Source organism: Simochromis diagramma, unplaced genomic scaffold (assembly GCF_900408965.1).
Source record: "Simochromis diagramma unplaced genomic scaffold, fSimDia1.1 OVJJ01000216.1, whole genome shotgun sequence".
In the NCBI taxonomy this organism is placed as follows: domain Eukaryota; kingdom Metazoa; phylum Chordata; class Actinopteri; order Cichliformes; family Cichlidae; genus Simochromis; species Simochromis diagramma.
In genome coordinates this window covers 7218945-7239666 of record NW_024386883.1, presented here as the reverse complement: position 1 = coordinate 7239666, position 20722 = coordinate 7218945, and the positions used below count along the sequence as shown (strand labels likewise).

General features: G+C 40.1%; 2 protein-coding genes across 2 annotated transcripts; both read right to left on the bottom strand.

The window, feature by feature from the left end:
* Nucleotides 1–8545: 8545 nt before the first annotated feature.
* Nucleotides 8546–10693, bottom strand: LOC120733667 (claudin-4-like). Its single transcript, XM_040031975.1, has one exon. The coding sequence runs from the start codon at nucleotides 10516–10518 to the stop codon at nucleotides 9868–9870; it is 651 nt and encodes a 216-aa protein (XP_039887909.1). The 5' UTR covers nucleotides 10519–10693; the 3' UTR covers nucleotides 8546–9867.
* Nucleotides 10694–13221: 2528 nt separating this feature from the next.
* Nucleotides 13222–15328, bottom strand: cldn3d (claudin 3d). Its single transcript, XM_040032210.1, has one exon. The coding sequence runs from the start codon at nucleotides 14676–14678 to the stop codon at nucleotides 14007–14009; it is 672 nt and encodes a 223-aa protein (XP_039888144.1). The 5' UTR covers nucleotides 14679–15328; the 3' UTR covers nucleotides 13222–14006.
* Between the last annotated feature and the right edge of the window lie 5394 nt (nucleotides 15329–20722).

Here is a 20722-nt window from a genome sequence, read left to right as displayed (position 1 = left end):
TCCTCTTCCACTTGTCTGGGGCCAGGTCGCGGGGGCAGCAGCCTAAGCAGAGAAGCCCAGACCTCCCTCTCCCCAGCCATCTCCTCTAGTGTGTCCTGGGTCTGCCCCGGGGCCTCCTCCTGGTGGGACATGTCCGGAACACCTCACCCACGAGGCGCCAGGGGGCATCCTTGTCAGATGCCCGAACCACCTCAACTGGCTCCTTTCGATGTAGAGGAGCAGCATCTCTACTCTGAGCCCCTCCCGGACGGCTAAGCTTCTCATCCTATCTCTAAGGGAGATGCCAGCCACACTTCGGAGGAAGCCCATTTCTGCCACTTGTATCCGCAGTCTCGTTCTTTCAGTCACTCTCCACAGCTATTGACCATAGGAGAGGGTAAGGACGTAGATCGACTGGTAAATTGAGAGCTTCGCTTTTACACTCAACTCTCTCTTCACCACAACAGGTTGACCAGAAATAAAATTGAAAAAACATTAAATTACAGAAAAGCAAACCACCAATGCAACAATGCAAACACACATTGCGTCGTTAAGCCACTAGGTGACGCCAGAGTTCATACTTTGGGCTACAGTGGCTCATCGCCAACTTAATGATTTTCTTGAAGAATTGCTTAAAATCCAATCTGTGAGTGCAAATCCTTTATTGTTGAGTTACATTGTCTTAGGAGGAACATTTACTGAAGACAAGTAAATCTCTAGAGATCAAAGAGGTGACTTTCTTGTTTGTGGACATGTCTCTCAGCAGACTGCTCCAACATCATGTGTGACTTTATATTGTTGTGATAGTCAATGAAATGGATCGTAAGGATGTTTTCGCCAGAGCCAAAAAAGCAGTTTGTGGGTTTTTTAGTTCTGAAAGTTATTAGATCTTAGGTTTGAGTCTTTGATTTGTGTCATATTGTCTTTGTCGTGTCCTTCTTTCTCAATCTGGTTTAGTTTTTCATTAGTGAAGTTAGGTTTTGTCTTTATGCGTCTACATCATGTTCAGGAACACAAAAACAAACCACGAGAGCTCTTAGAGCCTGGCTGCATCTATAAACATTGATTGCTATGGGAGCTGTGTCTTGTGGGATAAAGCATGCCGCCGCCAGCTGTCGCCATAGTGATGGTGTGAGAGCGAGGCCCTGGGAGAGCATGTGGTGCACCCTGAGGGAGAGAAGAAAAGGGAAGTGGCAGACGTGCATCTTTTCACTATTGTCATGACACTGTGTTTTCACACAGAAAAAATGGAAAACAAGCAAACTTAGGGTAATAATTACTAAATGAATAGTTAAAGCATTTTCCTTTATTCTCAACTTCTTTCTTCATAGTTCCTGCACATAAACACATAAAGGTTATATAACTAGTGACATTTCTTTGTTCTACTTTTTCAGCTGTCACAGAAACGATGAAATGGAAACATTCAGTCTTGTGATGGAAGTAAATGTAAGAGTACTTCCCTACTTTGATAACCAAATGAATGATTTTAATCTTCGACAAGCATGTCACTTCACTTCCCACATGGCACAATGTGTTTTCTATTTTCCGATCCCGGAGCAGAAAACCTAAAGAACTAATATTCTAAAGAGTTATTAGTTGAAACAATAGTTCTCTTACTGCTTAAATTGTGATATTACATTCGGCAAGTGTTTTATTGACAAAAAGGTAATAAAATAGAAATAGTTGAACATTTAGCTCCTGGCAGACTTTTTAGCTGGTTTCCATAAGCTGAATTTCATCAAACGCATCAGTGAGGTGTGCTGTCTAGGTCACAGAGCAACCTTTAAAATGGTTAAAATTGCAGGATGGGGCTTTAGCGCAGGGAAACAAACCTGCTAAGAAATTCTGTGACACGTTGCTGATGTGAAGCAACCTATAATGTCTTTTATGGAACTTAATGTTACACTTAACGCCAAACAAATCTGTCAGGAACCCAAATGCAGGACACAAAACAGATAGGAGTTGACTCAAAAGCTGTTGAAGCAGTCCAAGAAATTCAAAGTCCAAAAAGTAAAAGGCAAACTGACTCGTGAGCAAACAAAGAACATAAAGTGCAGGTTTACAAAAACTGAGGCAAGGTGGACGACAGCACATACAAGATGAGATCATAAGAGGGCAGTGCAGTGAACTATCTGGCCTGTAAGAAAATGGATAGGTGGACATACTAAGAGCTATTTCGAAGAATCGGGAACAGGTTTGTATTGAGAAACTGGAGAAACTATAAACAAGAAATATGAAAAGACAAGTGAGCACAAAAATAAGAGAGGAAGCGATTGACTAAAAGCAGAGACAAATGCATGTAAACTTGACATAGATAAGATACAAGGTGGAAGGGTATGAAAACAAGACAAGAGATTACAAAAAATCAACACTAACAAAAAACCATGAAATAAGTTGCTATTTTAGTCTTTTACTACAATGATTCACAGGATGCACGACAAATATAAAAGGTTTATTAACTCCCAAAGTCATAAAAGTTAAAATCCAGATAAGGGAACTATCTTGATGGCTTTGGAGAGGAAAAGAACAGTAATATATAACATCCGGACAATCACTCATTGCTGTCAACATCTAGGATCAAAGTCTCCCTCATTCGAGCAGCAAAACATTCAATAGACAGCAAAAGCTCAACTAGAACATTTGATAAGGGTGGGGACTTGGGTCAAGATCTTGCCTTCATCTCTGGGACACAATTATAGATGCAGATTATACTTTATCTGCTTCATGCAACTTTACATTCCATCTAATAAGAGGTTAAAGAAATCAGCGATAACCTGAGCCTGTGTTTCCTAGAGTCTGTTTGAGTTGGACCTTATGATTATTGTTCTGTTTGTAAGAAATTAACTACTTGTCAGTTTCATGTGTCTCTGCTGTAAAGGGAACCTGACATTCAATTATGTAAGCAGTGGTATTAGGTGACGGAAAAAACAATGGCACATCCTCTTTGTATTTGTTGTCACAATATTGAATGACTCCATCTTCTCTCTCTTCTGTTTTTTTGCCCTGTCATACTTCTCTATTTCTTATTTCTCATTTTTTTTTATACATTAAACCTTTAGAGTGTATAAAATAGGTTTAGGTATTATCTTAAAAAATAAACAAACCTACATGTGAAAAACAACAACTTTCAATCCACTTGTTTTTAAAGCTTTCTTTACGTGTGGAAATAGATGGATAAATAGATAAATAGATAGAATAGAAAAAAGTGCAAAGGCCTGGATTTAGCATCATAGGCTATGTGGGATTTTTTGGTGCTTGAAGTCACCATTTGTGTATGCAAGGATGGTCATAAGGCATCAGCCAGCACAGCGCCCCATGATATCTCTGAGTGAAAAAAAGACTGAATGAGAAGTGGAAGCTGTGGACTGCTTTCCACAGACACTAACACCTGCCAATTTGTGCTAGTTAACCAACAAATAAAATAGCATGATTTCATTCACCAAAATTAGAAAAAGAAACTATGAATGGGGTGTTACTTAAATTATTTACAGAATCCATATATAAATCACATAAGCCACATTATAGTCCACAGATTGCATTTAAAACGGTCTAAAAAGTGACAACCTGTCAGATTCAATTTAGCGATTAGATCTAACAAAATTGAAGCGCAGCAGACCTCTGTTCTTACAAAGTTGTGTCAGAGTGGTTTGAGAACACTTCTGCATTGTTGAATTTTGAGCGCCAACATGGGGTTCTGTGCCATGTAGATAGATGAAGGGGGCAAACATCCAGACCACAAATATTGCCGAACTTTAAGCCTAATATAGAGTAAATGAAAGAGATTTCACATGATTAGCATGCACTAATTCTGATGAGATGCTTCTACTTGCCTAATAAATGACATTCTTACATTAATTGTTATCAGATAATTAGTGAAACATCTTTGGAAAAAAAAACGACAATTCTCTGACACAAGGGATTGTAGTCTGTGTAAAGCAGTCAATAAGAATAAGCATTCATTCATAAGAGCTGAAAATATAAGGTAAACTGGTTTTAATCACAGTCAGATGTTTTCTTTTTTAAGCCTGGATTTTGATACTGAAATTGGAATGTTGATTTATTATCTTGTTTAAAAAAAAAAAGATTACCACTTATTAGCAAAATTGTTGCAGATATTTTTTCTCCTCTTTTCTCCTTCTTTTTTCTTCTGAAAAATCCATTTATTGACCCAGCTCATATACTTTAAGATTAATGGACCAGTATAAAGAACATGTGTGTGGCTTGTGAGTAAAAACTTGACAACTGTTAACTGTTAAAGTACGTTTGTTCCTTTTATTTCAGATGTAGAATGTGTAAAAACTATGAAACACGACTTAGTGATTCAAAGATGTGATGCTCAAAAATGACCCTCCAGCATTTACTGACGCTGAACGAAAGAAAAACAATATGTGAAATTAAAATGCAAAGAAACGCTGAAATTGCACTGATTGCACTGACACATTCAGTAAAAAACTTTATTTTGTGTATTCTTTCAAGCTACACAGAGTGAACAGCCACTGCTAATCACAGTGTTCTACTTTAAATAAATAAAAGTTAAAACCAGGCTTAGCGCCAATATCCTACTGTGTAAAGGTCACAGGCCAGGTGCCTGTGTTTTATTCTCTCTTTCTGTTCCTCTCTGCACCCTGCCACACCCAAGTGTTACAAAGGTCTCCCAATAAACCAAAAGAGAGATCCAACACAGCTGCTAGCTAAACAAAGTAACCGAATGGAAGCCAAACCTGATCTTCAGCCATCGTGTGCTTTGGTGACACTTGCTTTGTGATATCTATCTATCTATCTATCTATCTATCTATCTATCTATCTATCTATCTATCTATCTATCTATCTATCTATCTATCTATCTATCTATCTATCTATCTACATATGTATATACATATATATATATGTATCCACGAGCGCCTGGCAGCACAAATGAACCAGCTGCTAGTTGACGAGAGACACCCGGAGTGGCTAACCGAAGGCCGGACAGTCGTGATCCTCAAGGACCCACAGAAGGGACCGGTCCCCTCCAACTACCGACCAATAACCCACCTCAGCACCACGTGGAAGCTCCTGTCAGGCATCATAGTGGCTAAGATAAACAGGCACATGGGTCAATACATGAGAGTTTTTTCTTTTTTCTCGTTTGGCTCTCGGCACAGGCAGTTGCACTTTTCTCCTCTCCTCCTTCCCCTTATCTTCCCTGCTTAGCCTCTTGTGTCCTTGTCTTGTCTCGTGTGTATTACTTTCCCTGGAACACTCTCTCACAGTCTGTTCTCTAAAACCTAAAAGAGAATTATGGATTTGATAAACTGGTCCCTGAATGCTATTGACACCTTCTTCTCAACGAGACGTCTGGGCTTGGGAGAGCCCGAGTGCCCTGGAGGGACTTTCCCTGCCGGATACACGATGGACAGGTGGCAGAAATGGAGGATCGTGTGCCTGGCGGGACTGTCGATCGAGGACGCTAAAGATATCTACCTATTCAGAACCATGATAACAGGGTTCTTGCTGATCGGAGCTGGCTTGGCCCTGGCTTATCGGAGAATTAAGAAAGCGGAACCGGCTGTTCAAATCCCCCAAAGGCTGCCCGCTGGGATTGAAACGATGGGGCGAGGCACGACTTCTCAGAATGGGCTCACTGAGTACAGCATGGTTAAGATCTTGGAGAAGCTTACGGCTGCCGTGAATACTCAGAATAAGACCTCTGAGCGTACATTGGATTACATCAAGGAGAAGTCCACTCAGAATAACACCTCTGAGCGAAAGTTGGATTACATCGTGGAGCAGCTCACTGCAGTCGTGAGTTCTCAGAATCAGCTCTCTGAGCACAAGAATGACAACACCACGGAGCGCAAGTTTGATAACATCATGGAGAAGCTCGCGGCTCTCCAACGGGAGATTGAGAGACCAGTGTCGGAGTGTTAAGAACAGCTTTGAAATTCTCATGAGTTGTTCGCACAAAAGAAAAATCACCATTTTATTGCGGCTATCCCTTCGGCGCCAGCTGTGGGCTCAAGGCTGGAGCCGAACAACAACACCCTGATAACGACTGTGTTTTTGACTGTTTTTCCCACTCTATGCAAGGCCACCTGGGTTGGCTGGAAGACTGTTTACTTGGTGGTAGGGTGAAGGACACTGTCTCAGCTGAACTCTGGACACACACACACATACACTTACACTGATGAGCACTCACTCATCCCCCTTCCCCTTCCAACGCCTTCGATGCTTGTTGCCTCCTGGGAACACGAGGTGGGTCTGGGCCCGCGCTGGAGAGATGGCGCAGTGGCAGGATGGCTGCTGTGTTGCCTGGGATTACTCCTCATCCCCTACCCAACCCTGTTGCTGGTCACGTGCTCTATAATGTTGTACTGTGGACATTTATGTGCTTTCTGTGCAGAGGAGTTTTTTTTGTTTCCTGTTCTCATGCTGTCCTCCTATAGCCCAGCATGAGTAGAGGTCTCTTTTTTTCCTCTTGTACTTTCCCATTGTAGTGTACATTTCAGTGGTTTTTCTGTAATGCAGCCGTTCTCTGACTTGTATCCCCATGTGATGTCTGTGTTGTGTGTGTAAGGTCGGGGGGTGGGTTCATTCCACTGCAGGGCAACCTGCCACTGCATGTGGCAAATAAAATTTGAACTTGAACTTGAACTTGAGCGGAGCACAGAAAGGGATGGGCAAGAATACCAGAGGCGCAAAACACCAGCTACTGGCACCAAGCTACCAAGCAGTCAGCCGAGACTGCAGGACCAGACTGACCAACCTGTGCACTGCCTGGATTGATTACATGGAGGCCTATGACTCAATGCCCCACACCTGGATCCTGGAATGCCTAGAACTATATAAGATCAACAGGACTCTGAGAGCCTTCATCAGGAACTCAATGGGGATGTGGCGGACAACACTGGAGGCCAACCTCAAGCCTATAGCACAAGTCACCATCAAGTGCGGGATCTACCAAGGAGATGCTCTGTCCCCACTGCTGTTCTGCATAGGCCTGAACCCCCTCAGTGAGATAATTGACAAGACTGGCTACGGATACCGACTACGGAATGGAGCAGTTGTCAGCCACCTCCTGTACATGGATGACATGAAGCTGTATGCCAAGAGTGAACGAGACATCGATTCACTGATCCACACCACCAGGATATACAGCAATGACATCGGAATGTCGTTCGGGCTGGAGAAGTGTAGTCGGATGGTAACAAAGAGAGGGAAGGTAGTCAGAACGGAGGGGATCAAACTACCAGAAGGCAACATTGCAGACATAGAGGACAGTTACAAGTACCTGGGGATCCCACAGGTGAATGGGAACCATGAAGAGGCCGCTAGGAAAGTTGCAACCACCAAGTACCTGCAGAGGGTCAGGCAAGTCCTGAGGAGTCAGCTGAACGGTAAGAACAAGATCCGGGCTATCAACACCTACGCCCTGCCCGTGATCAGGTACCCTGCTGGGGTAATAGGCTGGCCAAAGGAGGAGATAGAAGCCACTGACATCAAGACAAGAAAGCTCCTTACCATGCATGGAGGGTTTCACCCCAAGTCCAGCACCCTGAGGCTGTACGCTAAGCGGAAAGAAGGGGGCCGGGGACTGGTGAGTGTCAGCACCACAGTCCAGGATGAGACAATGAACATCCAAGAATACATTGGGAAGATGGCCCCAACTGACCGAGTGCTCAGTGAATACCTCAGGCAGCAGAAACCCAAGAAAGTGGAGGAAGGTGAGGAACCATCATGGAAGGACAGGCCCCGGAACGGTATGTACCACCGGCAGATAGAGGAGGTGGCTGATATCCAGAAATCCTACCAGTGGCTGGACAAAGCTGGACTGAAAGACAGCACGGAAGCACTAATCATGGCAGCACAAGAATAAGTACTAAGCACAAGATCCAATGAGGCTGGGGTCTATCACACCAGGCAAGACCCCAGGTGCAGGCTGTGTAAAGATGCTCCAGAGACAATGCAGCACATAACAGCAGGGTGCTAGATGCTAGCAGGTAAGGCATACATGGAACGCCATAACCAAGTGGCCGGCATAGTGTACAGGAACATCTGTGCCGAGTATAACCTGGAAGTCCCAAGGTCAAAATGGGAGATGCCCCCAAGGGTGATGGAGAATGACCGAGCTAAGACAGATGGAAAAAATGGTAGTGGCTTACCAACCGGACATAGTGGTGGTAGACAAACAGAAGAAGACGGCCGTAGTGATCGATGTAGTGGTTCCGAATGACAGCAACATCAGGAAGAAGGAACACGAGAAACTCGAGAAATACCAAGGGCTCAGAGAAGAGCTCAAGAAAATGTGGAGGGTGAAGGTGACGGTGGTCCCAGTGGTAATGGGAGCACTAGGTGCGGTGACTCCCAAGCTAGGCAAGTGGCTCCAGCAGATCCCAGGAACAACAACGGAGATCTCTGTCCAGAAGAGCGCAGTCCTAGGAACAGCTAAGATACTGCGCAGGACCCTCAAGCTCCCAGGCCTCTGGTAGAGGACCTGAGCTTGAAGGATTGACCGCCCACAGGGGCGAGTGGGGAATTTTTTATATATATATATATATATATATTTTAAAAAAAGGAGTCAAGGTTGTTGCTTTAGCTAAGAAGAATTTTATTAAAACTATTATTATTAGCAGTAGTATTACTATTATTTTGTTAATTTTCAACATATTTGAATTTACAATGGCAATATAGAACAGCAAATTAAGCATAGACACATATTTGAACAGTTTCACTCACTTAAGAAATGAAGAAATGATCAACTTATTTTAAACACACACACACACACACACACACACACACACACACACACACACACACACACACACACACACACACACACACGAACTGTACAAACCAACCAAGCAAATACACAAAGAAAACCAACCAGTATCTGTGAAATACAAACACATATGTACTTTGCAAACTGCTGTGGTGTTACAAACATAAATATACTTTAAAGAGGATCTTGGTTACATACTTTTTAAAAGGGTCTAGACATGGGATCCTTGGAGCATCACGCACACATAAATATACACTAAAGAGGTCCTTGGTTATATGCTTAACAAAAAATGGACCAAACATGGGTTATAATCTATTCAAAAACTTTAAAAAAATCATTGAGAAAAATTTGTGACTAACGCTCATTGTCAACTTCCAGAAAATAAAAAAAAAATAATAAAAGAAAGGAGCATAGTGTAGAACATATTTGAATATTTGAACATTTTGAAATAAATTTTAAACACATGAATATACAGACATTTGAAATAAAGTTATCCTTACATGAAAAACTATTTTCTATTTGCACACACAGTGAAACTGTGAAAAGGAAGACAAAGTTTCACCTGGGGCAGTATTGGATCTATCTGTAGTTTCAGTCTCAGCAGAAACTCTCTTAAGCAAATATTACAGGTCATGCAAAACACACGCACACACGAACACACTGAACAATCACACCAACCAAATGCATGTAAAATGAGAGCTGACTCTTCCTGGTCATTGTCAGTGAAATGACAGATCACATTTTAACAGCAGGTTTCAGTGAAACACAACACCACGCAACCAGCCAAGAGCTAATAAGAGGACGACACACAGGTGTTTTCAAGTTCACATAATGCCAAGAATTTAGTAGAAATATTTTCCCAGTTAAAAATCTTAAAAGAAATAAGTTATTTGTTTAAGCTCCCATGTTCAAGCACTGAAAAATCTAAGTCTATTTTTTTAAGCAAAACAAAAGGATGTGAATAAACATATCAGCTAAAAGCAAAGCAAAAGATTAATATTTCTACAGCATCTTCATCTCGGAGTCTTTCAGTCGGATTCACGCTGTGGTTTCCGGTAAAAAAAAGTAACATGCATACAGACAAAAACTCACACACAAAAATAATTTTCCTTTCATCCTTCAGCATTAATTCAGACGTAGTCTTTCTTGTCATATCCTCCACCTGCACTAATGCTGCGTGGGGCCGAGTACCCCATCCTGGGTGGCAGATATTTCTTTTCTTTTGGTGGGCAGCTAGTGCACAACATCGCCCCTCCGATCAGAAACAGTCCGGCTGATGCCCAGCCTATGTAGAGTGACGCCCCTAGCTCCATCTTCTGAGAACTGAGCAGAGTAGGGTTGTAGAAATTCATGATGATAACATTGGCAGTCCAAGAAACAGGGATGAGAACCAAGAGGCCACTGAGGATGAAGAAGACTCCAGCGATGATCATCACTTTGGCTTTGCTTCCTTCCTCTTCAATGCAGTTGGTGCACTTGGCGCCGACTATGGAGATCATGACGCCCAGCACTCCGAGTATAATGGCAACAACCATCATTGCTCTGGACGCCTGCAGTTCCTGAGACAAGGCCAGCAGCGAGTCGTAGACCTTGCACTGCATCTGACCTGTGCTCTGGACAACACAGCTCATCCACAAACCCTCCTGGATGATCTGAGCAGTGACGATGTTAGCGCCGATGAAGGCAGTCACCCTCCACATTGGTAGGGCACATGATAAGATGGCTATAAGAAAACCAATGACTCCAAAGGCAATGCCCACGATCTCCATACCCATCGACATGTTCGCTCTCGTGTGTGGTGACAGAACAAAATCCAAAAAGCGAGTCCACAGTGTCCAACAAACTGAGTCCCTCGGGTGAGTCTTTGGTGAAAAGGATTCTGCTTTACTGTCAGGTGTTTGTTGAAGTGTGAGCAGCTGTATGAGGGTGTGGCGTAGCTTTAGGATGCTGCTACAGAAACAAGATATCTTTATACCTCGAGAGAACAAGGAGGAGTCCTCTGGTGTTGATGTCAGCGAGAGGCTGTCTTCACATACACACAGAACAAATACACACATGTGAACATACAGTGGAGGAGGGGAGCTTGAGGCAGAGCAAGAGAGCAGTGATGTGATGGAGGCAAGGTGTGGCTGTGGTTTGTGGGGGATGGGCAAAGGTAGTTCTCTCTTAAATTCCAAGAACTATGTAAAACATTTCACCTGTTTTCTCCCAGGAACTGATTTCACCATCACGTGGGTGGACTCACACATCCCTTCATACACGTCCCTACCAAGCACTTATCTGCACAATCTTATCCACAAACACATCACACTTCATACATCAAGTTACTTTTGCAAAATGCTCAGTCTTTTGTACAAACCACTGTCGTTGTTGCACATTTCTATAGCACTATCTTGTGTCTGTATCGTTCTGTTCTGTCTGATGTTACACTGCCTTTGTTTTCTTTTTTTCTGTTTTGTTGCAATTTTGGCACACTTGCACTTAATCTACTCCTGTGTTGATTGTCTTTTATATGTTATATGTAGCACCATGGTCGTGTAGGAACGTTGTCTCGTTTCACTGTGTATTGTACGGCTGCACATGGTTGGAATGACAATAAAGCCTCTTGACTTGACTTGATGTGTGTGATTAAACTGTGACTGTACAAAGTAATAATGAAGAAGACACCAAAACGAGGCACTTGACCTTCTAATTCACTGCATATGAATGAATGAAAAAAAAAGAGCATAAAAAAGTTACTGGCTAACTGTAAATGCTACTTTGCATTAAGTGATTAACATTACGGGGCAAAAAAAAAAAAAATCCTTTGACCTCAGGCTACTTCTAAAGCTTTGTTGTGAATCAGAAACTTAACCATGGTGAAAAATAACCCTCAGGTAATTATTTTGTTACTCCCTGGTTTCATTCATTCAGACTTTTAACGACAGTCAGGATTTAGTGTCTGGAAAACAATCCCAGAGCTCTTCTGAGAACCGGAATAACTGCATCAAGAACAAATATGAAGAGAGAGAAAACATAACAGTGCTGTTGTCTGACACCCTAAGCATACAGAGAGAGCGTGACCTTCTCAGTATCGGTTAGCCTCTGACCAATCATTTCCCTGAAACACACACATGTCCACCCAAGAAAAAGTGAGCTACAAAAGCTCCCTATCACTTTGTAATTCAGCAAACAATTTATAGAATGAGTTCTGAAAAAGTATTATTAAAAAAAAAAAAAAAACGATAATGAAATGAACCCCCCTATGATTGAAATTTTAGCTGACCCCAAACTTTTGAGTGGAACTATGTGCTGTAATGTGATTTATATGGGTTTTAATGCATGTTAGGAAAGTAGACTCATTATATTTTTTTAAGAATTTTAAAATTTTTGGTAATGATTTTCTAATAACCTGTAAAAAGAGAGATTTTATTACATATGTAAAACACAGTTCACATAATAATTTCTGCTGGTTATGGAAACTAAAACTTTTCTTTCAAATGCACAGCTCACGATAACAAGCTCAGTGACTTAACGTTTCTGCTGTACACACAACTGCATGTCAACAATATGCTGTCATAAACCAAAATAGGGCTCAAACATATAAAAACAAGACTGAAAAAAATAAGGGAGCCTGTTTGCAGTTTCATCATGAACATCGGGATCAGATGTTTATGTATTACATCATCCTTTCATGAATGACAACTGCTATTATAACAGCTAACACCTGTATTACCAAAAACAAACGCATTAGCATAAGCAGCAGCTGTTTTCCCCCCAGTAATTTAAGATAAAGATCTCCACCAAACAAATAGAAGAATACATGCTGATGGTGTTTCTATTACTGCATTACACCTTAGATGAACCACATTTACTCTCCTCACAAGTTTGCAGATTCAGATTAACGTCTGTATTTTCTTTAATACTTATTTAATGGGAATAGATTTCTTTATCTATGGCCTTTATGTCTCATTACCAAGGAGTTTCAGTAGTTCCAATAAAAGCCTTTCCTGGTTGTTGAAAGTTTACTCAGTGTGCTGATGAGCGGAGTCAGTCATGTGCTGTAATGGCGCAGCACAGGGTGGCTGCTCACATGCTAAAGGTCAGGATAATTTGACTATTCAAACCAGGAAAAAGTTGGTATCTGTGAAGGCACTGAATCAGACAATAAACAGAAGGGACATTTTCCCAAATGACATCAGATTTCATGCGTGAGTTTCAGAAGAGACTCTGATGAATGTGTAATGAACTTGGTACATTTATTTATGTGACCTGTTGTGCTTTACTTAAAAAAATGTTGTTAAAATGTTGTCCAGTGGATTACGTATTACTCTTAGTTTCTTCGTCTTTCTACAGAATTTAGAAACCTGTTTACATGCACTCTTGTAGAACATTAAACAGTCACTCAATGTTAAACCAGTAGTTACTTGTAATTACTTTATTAACCTAAAGTATTTTAATCAAGTCAGATTCCAAAATAAAATATTTGTATTTATGGAGTCAAATGCATTATAAAAGTTGTATCAAAAATCAGATAATATTAAGATTTTTTTGTCAAACACATAAAGGTGAATACATAGAAATGAAGGACATTAAGTAAAGTACAATACATGAAAGTTTGTCAGATTTAAAAACGGTAGGAATACAGAAACATCAAATGATAAAATAAGGAAGAATGAACAAATAAAATTATTTACGTATCATTCTAATAAATCATACATTTGCCACCCTTTTGACCTTCGTTTGAAGCCGAGGGTGAGCTCCACTTTGCTCAGCTGCATGCTGTTTCACATCTGTGACTCAGCATGTCTGTTTTGTATGAACGTCCAAAAAGTCATCACATGAAACTTATTCCAGTTACGGTGTCTGTCTGCTTTGAATCTATGATAGTCTATATATACAAAGTCATCAGTACATTGATCATTAGAATAACGACCGTCCACAACAGACACTAATGCTATGAATGTTATATTATGAATAAATATATATAATATTTTTTTTCTCTGCAAATGTTTCTTCACAGTGCTGTGACAAAGAATCACATCGTTTGCCATAACTGATCATGATCATGATCACAATTTCAATCTGCTCAGTTAGACTAAATATAGAGAATATGTAAACATTGTCCTAAAGAAACTGCAAATTCAGTGTCAAGACTATATAGACATTCTTGTCATCCTAAATATCGATAGATTTCCATACACCATAACATTTGTATCTGTTTAACTACATTTTTATAAAAATAGCATGCAATCCCCTCCAATCCTCTTTAGTTTTTGTCCTTTTCCACTCACACATAGTCCCTTCTAGTATAGGAGCTTTGAGCTGCCGACATCGGAGCGGCTGAGTATGCTGCACGACTCTGGGGCTGTATGTTATACTTCAGTGGTTTGTCTTCCTTTGGAGGGCAACTGCAGCAGAGGATAGCTCCCCCAGTCACCAGCAGGGCTGAGGCAGCCCATCCCACATACAGTGATGCCCCGATCTCCATCTTCTGCCCAGCAGGGATGATTGGACTGTAGAACTCGACGACAATGGTGTTTGCTGACCAGGAAACAGGCACTAGTTGAGCCAGACCTGCTATGATGAACGCCACTCCAGAAGAGATCATCACCTTGGCTTTAACCCCATCCTCCTCGATGCAGTTGGTGCACTTGGCTCCCACCATGGCAATGAGGAGCGCAATCAACCCCACTAGGATGGCAACAACTGTGAGTGCCCTGGCAGCCTGGAGGTCCTGAGGTAAAGCCAGCATCGAGTCGTAGATTTTACATTGCATCTGGCCCGTGCTCTGGACCACACAACTCATCCACAGACCCTCCCAGTACACCTGAGCAGTGACGATGTTGGCGCCAATAAAGGCCGAGACCCTCCACATTGGAAGGGCACAGCTGGTCACAGTGAGAGCCCACCCCAACACTGCCAGGGTGATGCCGGCCAGCTCAAGTCCAAAAGATGCCATGGTGCAACCACGCAGTCCTTTTTTATATTTTCTCTCCCTGTGTTTCAAGACAAGATAAAGTTTTTTCTCTCTTCTTATTTTCTCAAGTTCCTTTTCCTTGTGTTTGCTTCAGTGACTATCTCAAGCCTTTGTTATTTGGTCCTTTAATTTCCTCTTTTCTGCACCTCTCTCCAAAAGGTACGCCCTTTTCTGAAGCTGTAGCCACTGTAGTTCCTGCTGAATCCACTCAGTGTACTTCCTCCAGGGACTTTCTGCACCATGTATTTGTCCGTTCTTGAGCAGCCGTTGACCCTTATCTGTGTATCTTTTTATTATAAACTGGTGTGACCCACCTAGGGGATGACATCACTCGCCAAACTAAGCCAATCAGGTGAGTCCTGTGCATCGGCCTCATTTATCGCCTGGGTGTGTTGGCACTCGTTTGTGTGCTTTTTCAAATGAAGAGTGTTTTCATGGTTTAACCTTTTGCCCCTGGTAGCTCTAGGTGTGCCTGTTTTATTGCTGTTAATAGATAATGAGTGGCCAGGACAGACCTTGTTATGCAGTTGATAAGTGACCACACAGGACCGCATGCTTTCTAAAAGATTTGTATGTAAGCGTTAGCATACATAAAGCGTGTGTGTACACAGAGTGGGAGAGACAGAGGAATAAAAAGAATCTGCACAGATTATTATATTTGACTTGATGTTATTTTTTTTTCCATTTCCAGTTTTCTGTGTCACATTTTTATAGCCGCAGCTGACACACATTATTACAGTTTTAACACCAGTAACGCGTACCACAGTAGTTCCTGCAGGGTTAGAAATTCATAACTAGTTTCGCAGTAAAACTGAGTTAATGTCAAACTAGAAGCAGAAAGAATGCACTATATAGCTGTGTTACTATGCCTTGTGTGAACTTAATAGGTTGCTGTAAATTCTACTACTGAATGCTAGTCAGTTTCTACCAACAAGTTAATACTAGTACTATACATAGAAAAAAATTGTCTGGCTGTAATTACATTCACAGTAATTAAAGTTACAGAAACATTTTTTTAAAGGACACGATTTATACAGTGCCAAATCACAACAGTTGTCTCAAGGCACTTTATTGTGTATGGGAGCCAATGAAGGGAAGCCAATATAGGAGAAATATGCTCTCTCTTCTAGTCCCTGTCAGTACTCTTGCTGCAGCATTTTGGATTAACTGAAGGCTTACAGTAGTTATTGTAAATTTAATTAATGGTTATTTACTGTAATCTAATTTGCAGTAATTTTTTTTACTGCATTTGTATGTACAGTATTTGCAGCATGTATTCATTTATAGTATTTTATTTTTCCATTTTATTTTACTGTATTTTAAATTATTGCACTGTTAATGTGGTTATTTTGTAATGTTGCAGGATTAACATAGTTAATCAGAAAATTAGTCGTGAATGCCTAAAATGAATTTTAATTGTTGAAAGCACAAATTACAAGTGCGTATATACTTTAACCATTATGGTTAAAATTAAAAGGCAACAAAAATGCCAAACCAGAAGCGGCAAAAACGCAAAGTGTTAAATTCATGAGGTGCACTTGAATTGATGTTGTATTTGAAGAGAGGAAAAAAGCAGTGGTACAAAATAAGCTAAAAATCCATCTGGCCCATCTGACATGCAATTGGTATGTTTGATGCTACAGTGTTTGGTCTGATTTTAATTGGGTGGTTGCTAGATAACATGACGTGTAATCCAAGTTTTGTGGCTATAGGTTTGAATATTGTGCGTGAGGTGTGGTTGGGGCTGGAGGTATATCTGTGTGCCAGTTTTGCTTGCTGACCTGATTTTGTAAAAAGAGGTCATGAGCAAACATAGGCTTATATCTATAGCTTATCTATCTACAGTTATCTCATCATTAACTAAGCTAAAGTGAAAAATTGATGATGTATAAAAAAAGTTTGCTGTAGTTTTACAAATCATTCTGAGGGGAACATAAGTATCTGGACCACATCCATCATAATCCATCCAATAACTAGCAAATCAAAGTCACCATACAGCAGATAAAGTTCTAACATAAACCGTCTTTGCTGTATTTCAGGTAGAGTTAATTTACTGAGTCCTAAGTAAACTCGTTATTCACTGGGCTTGGACACACAAGTCATCTTCAGATAGAAGTGATTTGTTAAAGCAGATAGACACTGCAGCACAGAAAAATCTTTAACTTACATCAGCTCTGATCAGAGAGCTAATAATTAGCAGAATTATGAGGAACTCTTTTTCTTAATGTGTTACCTTCAACAAGTTTTTCTCAGTAACATCACACGTAACACAAGTAACAGTGGCTTGATGCAGAAAAATAATTTTAGTTATACAGTTCACATGTAAGCACAGTGTCTCTCTTTTTATTCGGGTTAGCATACTACACTGTGCGGACTGAGGCAAACGTGAAATAAGGATTTCTCTAATCTTTGATGACCCCGAAAAACTACATAATGACGAAGAAGACTTCTTTACAACAAGACCTAATGGACTCTTAATAAAAGTCACTGACCCGTGTCTCGATACCTTTGTCAAACTCATTGCTGATATCCCCATTGCAACTTTAATAATCTGCGGCGGAGTGGCGCAATCAAAGTCCGGGCTTAAATCAGATTGAGATGCTTTGACATGACCTTTAACGGCATTCATGCTTGAAAACCCTTCACTGCGGCTAAATTAAAACAATTACGCACAGAAGAGTGAGAAAAAATTCCTGCATGGCGATGCAAAAAATTCCCTTTCAGTCAGCACAGATGCTCAATTGTTGTTCTTACTCCCAAGGGTGGCACAGCTAATTATTTATTTTAGAAGGAAAATTCTGTTTTCACACAGGGCAACGAAGGTTTAGATAGCTTTCACTCCTTAATAAATGACATCACCATTTAAAAACTGTATTTTGTATGTACACAGGCTATCTTTGCCTAACATTAAACTGTGTTTGACGATTCGAAACATTTAAGTGTGACAAAAATGTACTTGTTTCAAAACATGAAAATAAGGACTTATACAAAAGTACAGAGCAGTAAAGTATTGTGAAGAGACCTACAGTGTTCTTAGTATCAGTCACTGAGTCTGTATTTCTATGAAAGTGTCTCAATACTTTTGTCTACCTGATCACACTTTGTCTTGCATACGTGTACACTTTATCAAACTGTAATATTTGTCAAACACTCCCGGTCAAAAAAAGGTGACCCAGAAACCACGATAAGATAAAGCCTAATAAAAGGCAATTATTAAGATAATGTTGTATTTGGGAAGGAAACAATACAGTGAACCAACAACTCAAATCTGATTGTCAATTGTATGTCTTTATTTGCGTGTTTAAACAAGAAATATATGATAGTGCAGTTATTATTCTTGCTTCCTTCCTTTCTTTGCTTTTGCTCCAAATCTATCCTTTGTGTACACAAGCCACTAGGGAAATTTTTGGCATCACTGTAGCTGCTAATAATGCATGATAGTAGTCGGACCTGACATTAAGCAAACTTGCCTGAACAATCCACCAAACTAGAGACCATCTGCAGCTTCTGGAGCATCAGCTGGCTTTAAAATTAATTTGTGCAAGTTAATGAATGCATCTTACTCACTTTTGCTGCTTTCTCACTGATACCATTATAATCAATATACTCAAACATTTGTGGTGGCTACTGCTATAGTCTCTACAACTTGCACTTGCCGTGGCAATTTTGGACAGATCCCAGCTGAAGGATAAAAGAGAAATTGATATATTTCAATAATATATTTCATGTTATCATTTTTATACTTAGCTTCATTATGTGGTAATGTTTTAGCATTAGCTAAAATACACAACCATCAACAGTGAAGAGCCACAAGAAGCAAATGATTAGGAACACTTGACAATGATTGCTGGCATTAGATAAAGGAAGGAGTGAAAAAAAAAGGTTCATTATTGATCATAGGACCAGTATCTCATTTGCTTTATGGTGAGACCTTGTTTTATTTTGAGTATCATATCTGACCTTGAACTGTAAGATAATATCAGCTTTATTATTAGTACGATATTATTAGTAACTTGCAAGAAACTGAGTAAAACACTCAGTTGTCAAGAAACTTAAAGAATTCCAGGCGCTTTTCTTTCCAAGTTTCTTAGACAGCACTGTAAGCAAATTCATCCAAGATTTTGGGGTGATCTGGTGACTTTGCCATAATTATGTTGTTTCATCAGTCAGTGAAAATGCTAGCTCAGTAAACCTTGATTGATCACTAGAGATGTGTTAGTTGGAAAGATACAAAATTTCTACCCCACTAAATGTGATCCATGTTAGTCACTTAAGTGATAAGTCAGGTGGTATTGATTTCAGGCAACAGTAATGCAATGGTATAAAGCAAAACTGTGTAAGTAGGAATGTTCTTCCTCAGGGGTGGTTAGCCATTTAGGTATAAGCAGCTTATGTCATGGTCCTGCAGCCCTGGGCAGTATGTGACTTACTCTGAATATTCTTGCATCACAAGTTTTCTTTGGGTTTGGCAGACATAAAGTAAGTTGCATAAAAGGAGAGTTGATGTTGTCATGGTCCTGGGTCGGTGATCCAATGTTTTGTGTTTTATTAATTAATGCTTTCATTATTATTTATAATTTCTGGTCTCTTGGTTTCTGTGCATTCCCTGTGGTTCCGCGTTTAGTTTCACTTTTTTCTCCTTGTCTCAGAGTCTAGTCTCGTCTCTCTTTTCATGCCCCCAGTCTCGGTGTAATGTCTGCCTCGACAGACATTACAGCATATTCTAATTTAATCACACATTCAAACCATTTGGTGAATAATGATCAGTCAGTGACCATCTGGTAACCCCTTGTGGCTACTAAAATAATAATAATAATACTAGTAAAGTATATATTTTTTGGTGTAGGAGGGGTACATACATTTTTTCTTTGACATTTAGCTTCATTTACTCTAATTCATTGAGAACTATCTTGCGAGTGCACTAAGCAGTATCGCTAAAGCCGGTTACTGCACTTTAGAATTAGTTATAAAAATGAATTTGTTTTTTGAACATAGAAGCATCTAAATGTCTTCCTGGAGGTTGGTAAAGATATTAGTTAATATATGAAGCTTTAAATACACATGGAGTAGTTTTAGATAATAAATCCATGGTTCTGCCTTACGAAGGATTACACGACCTACCGAGGCCTCAAATACCTTGTTCCTTGTAAGTATAATTAATGAAACTTTCTCATCCAGAGTCAGTTGTATCTGTGATTCAGTTATGAGGATGGCCTTTTTCTTAAAAAAAAAAAAAAAACTAAGCAAAAGAAAAACCACATATAAAACCAAACAGCAGATTTATCACCTTAAAATTATGAATCTAATTTTGGTGTGACAGTAATGTTTTTACATCCTTCTCTGCTAACTTGTTTCTGTTGAATGAATTGTAAATACTAGTAATACCCCAGCTTGTGCCTTTGTGGGAAATAGAACGATCGTATCAATACTGTACTTGTGTTGTGTTACTAATTAAACTCAGTACACTACAACTTCAAGTGCTATGTACTCAACAGGATAAGAGATGCAAAACAAAAACTAGAAGCATGAACGCTGACTCAAGTGTTTTGATCGGCCAGTTATGCAACCCAGTTCCTGGAACTGCCTGTTGAGAATTATTCACCAAGAAGCAACAGGAAGACTATGACTACTGGAAAGTTTAGATATTATTCTGCCATAAAATTGTCTCAGAGAGCTGGATCTCAATTGAAAATAATTTGAATATGTTATTGAGAATGGTCTATGATTATCAATAGTGATATTTTTTTTAATATCATTTTCACTGAAGCAGATTTACATTGTGTGGATAATTTCAATGGATTGTTTTGTCAGTTGATGAATTAGTTTCAGTTTACAGAGGGATTACCCATTTTGTGTTTTCCACCTCTGTGTGTGTGTTTGAGACCCTTCATCATATCTAAAGGGGGTGTAAACAGGGATTTCAAGCGTAAACAGCAACCGTATCATTTGGTTAACTACCAGAGGAAATCCAGATAGTATATCTGTATGAGTATCAACCCACTGCCAACACAAGGAGCATAGTAACC

Bases quoted from the DNA above. Each gene is read 5' to 3' on its own strand.
- LOC120733667 (XM_040031975.1), bottom strand. From the start codon at position 10,518: ATGTCGATGGGTATGGAGATCGTGGGCATTGCCTTTGGAGTCATTGGT.
- cldn3d (XM_040032210.1), bottom strand. From the start codon at position 14,678: ATGGCATCTTTTGGACTTGAGCTGGCCGGCATCACCCTGGCAGTGTTG.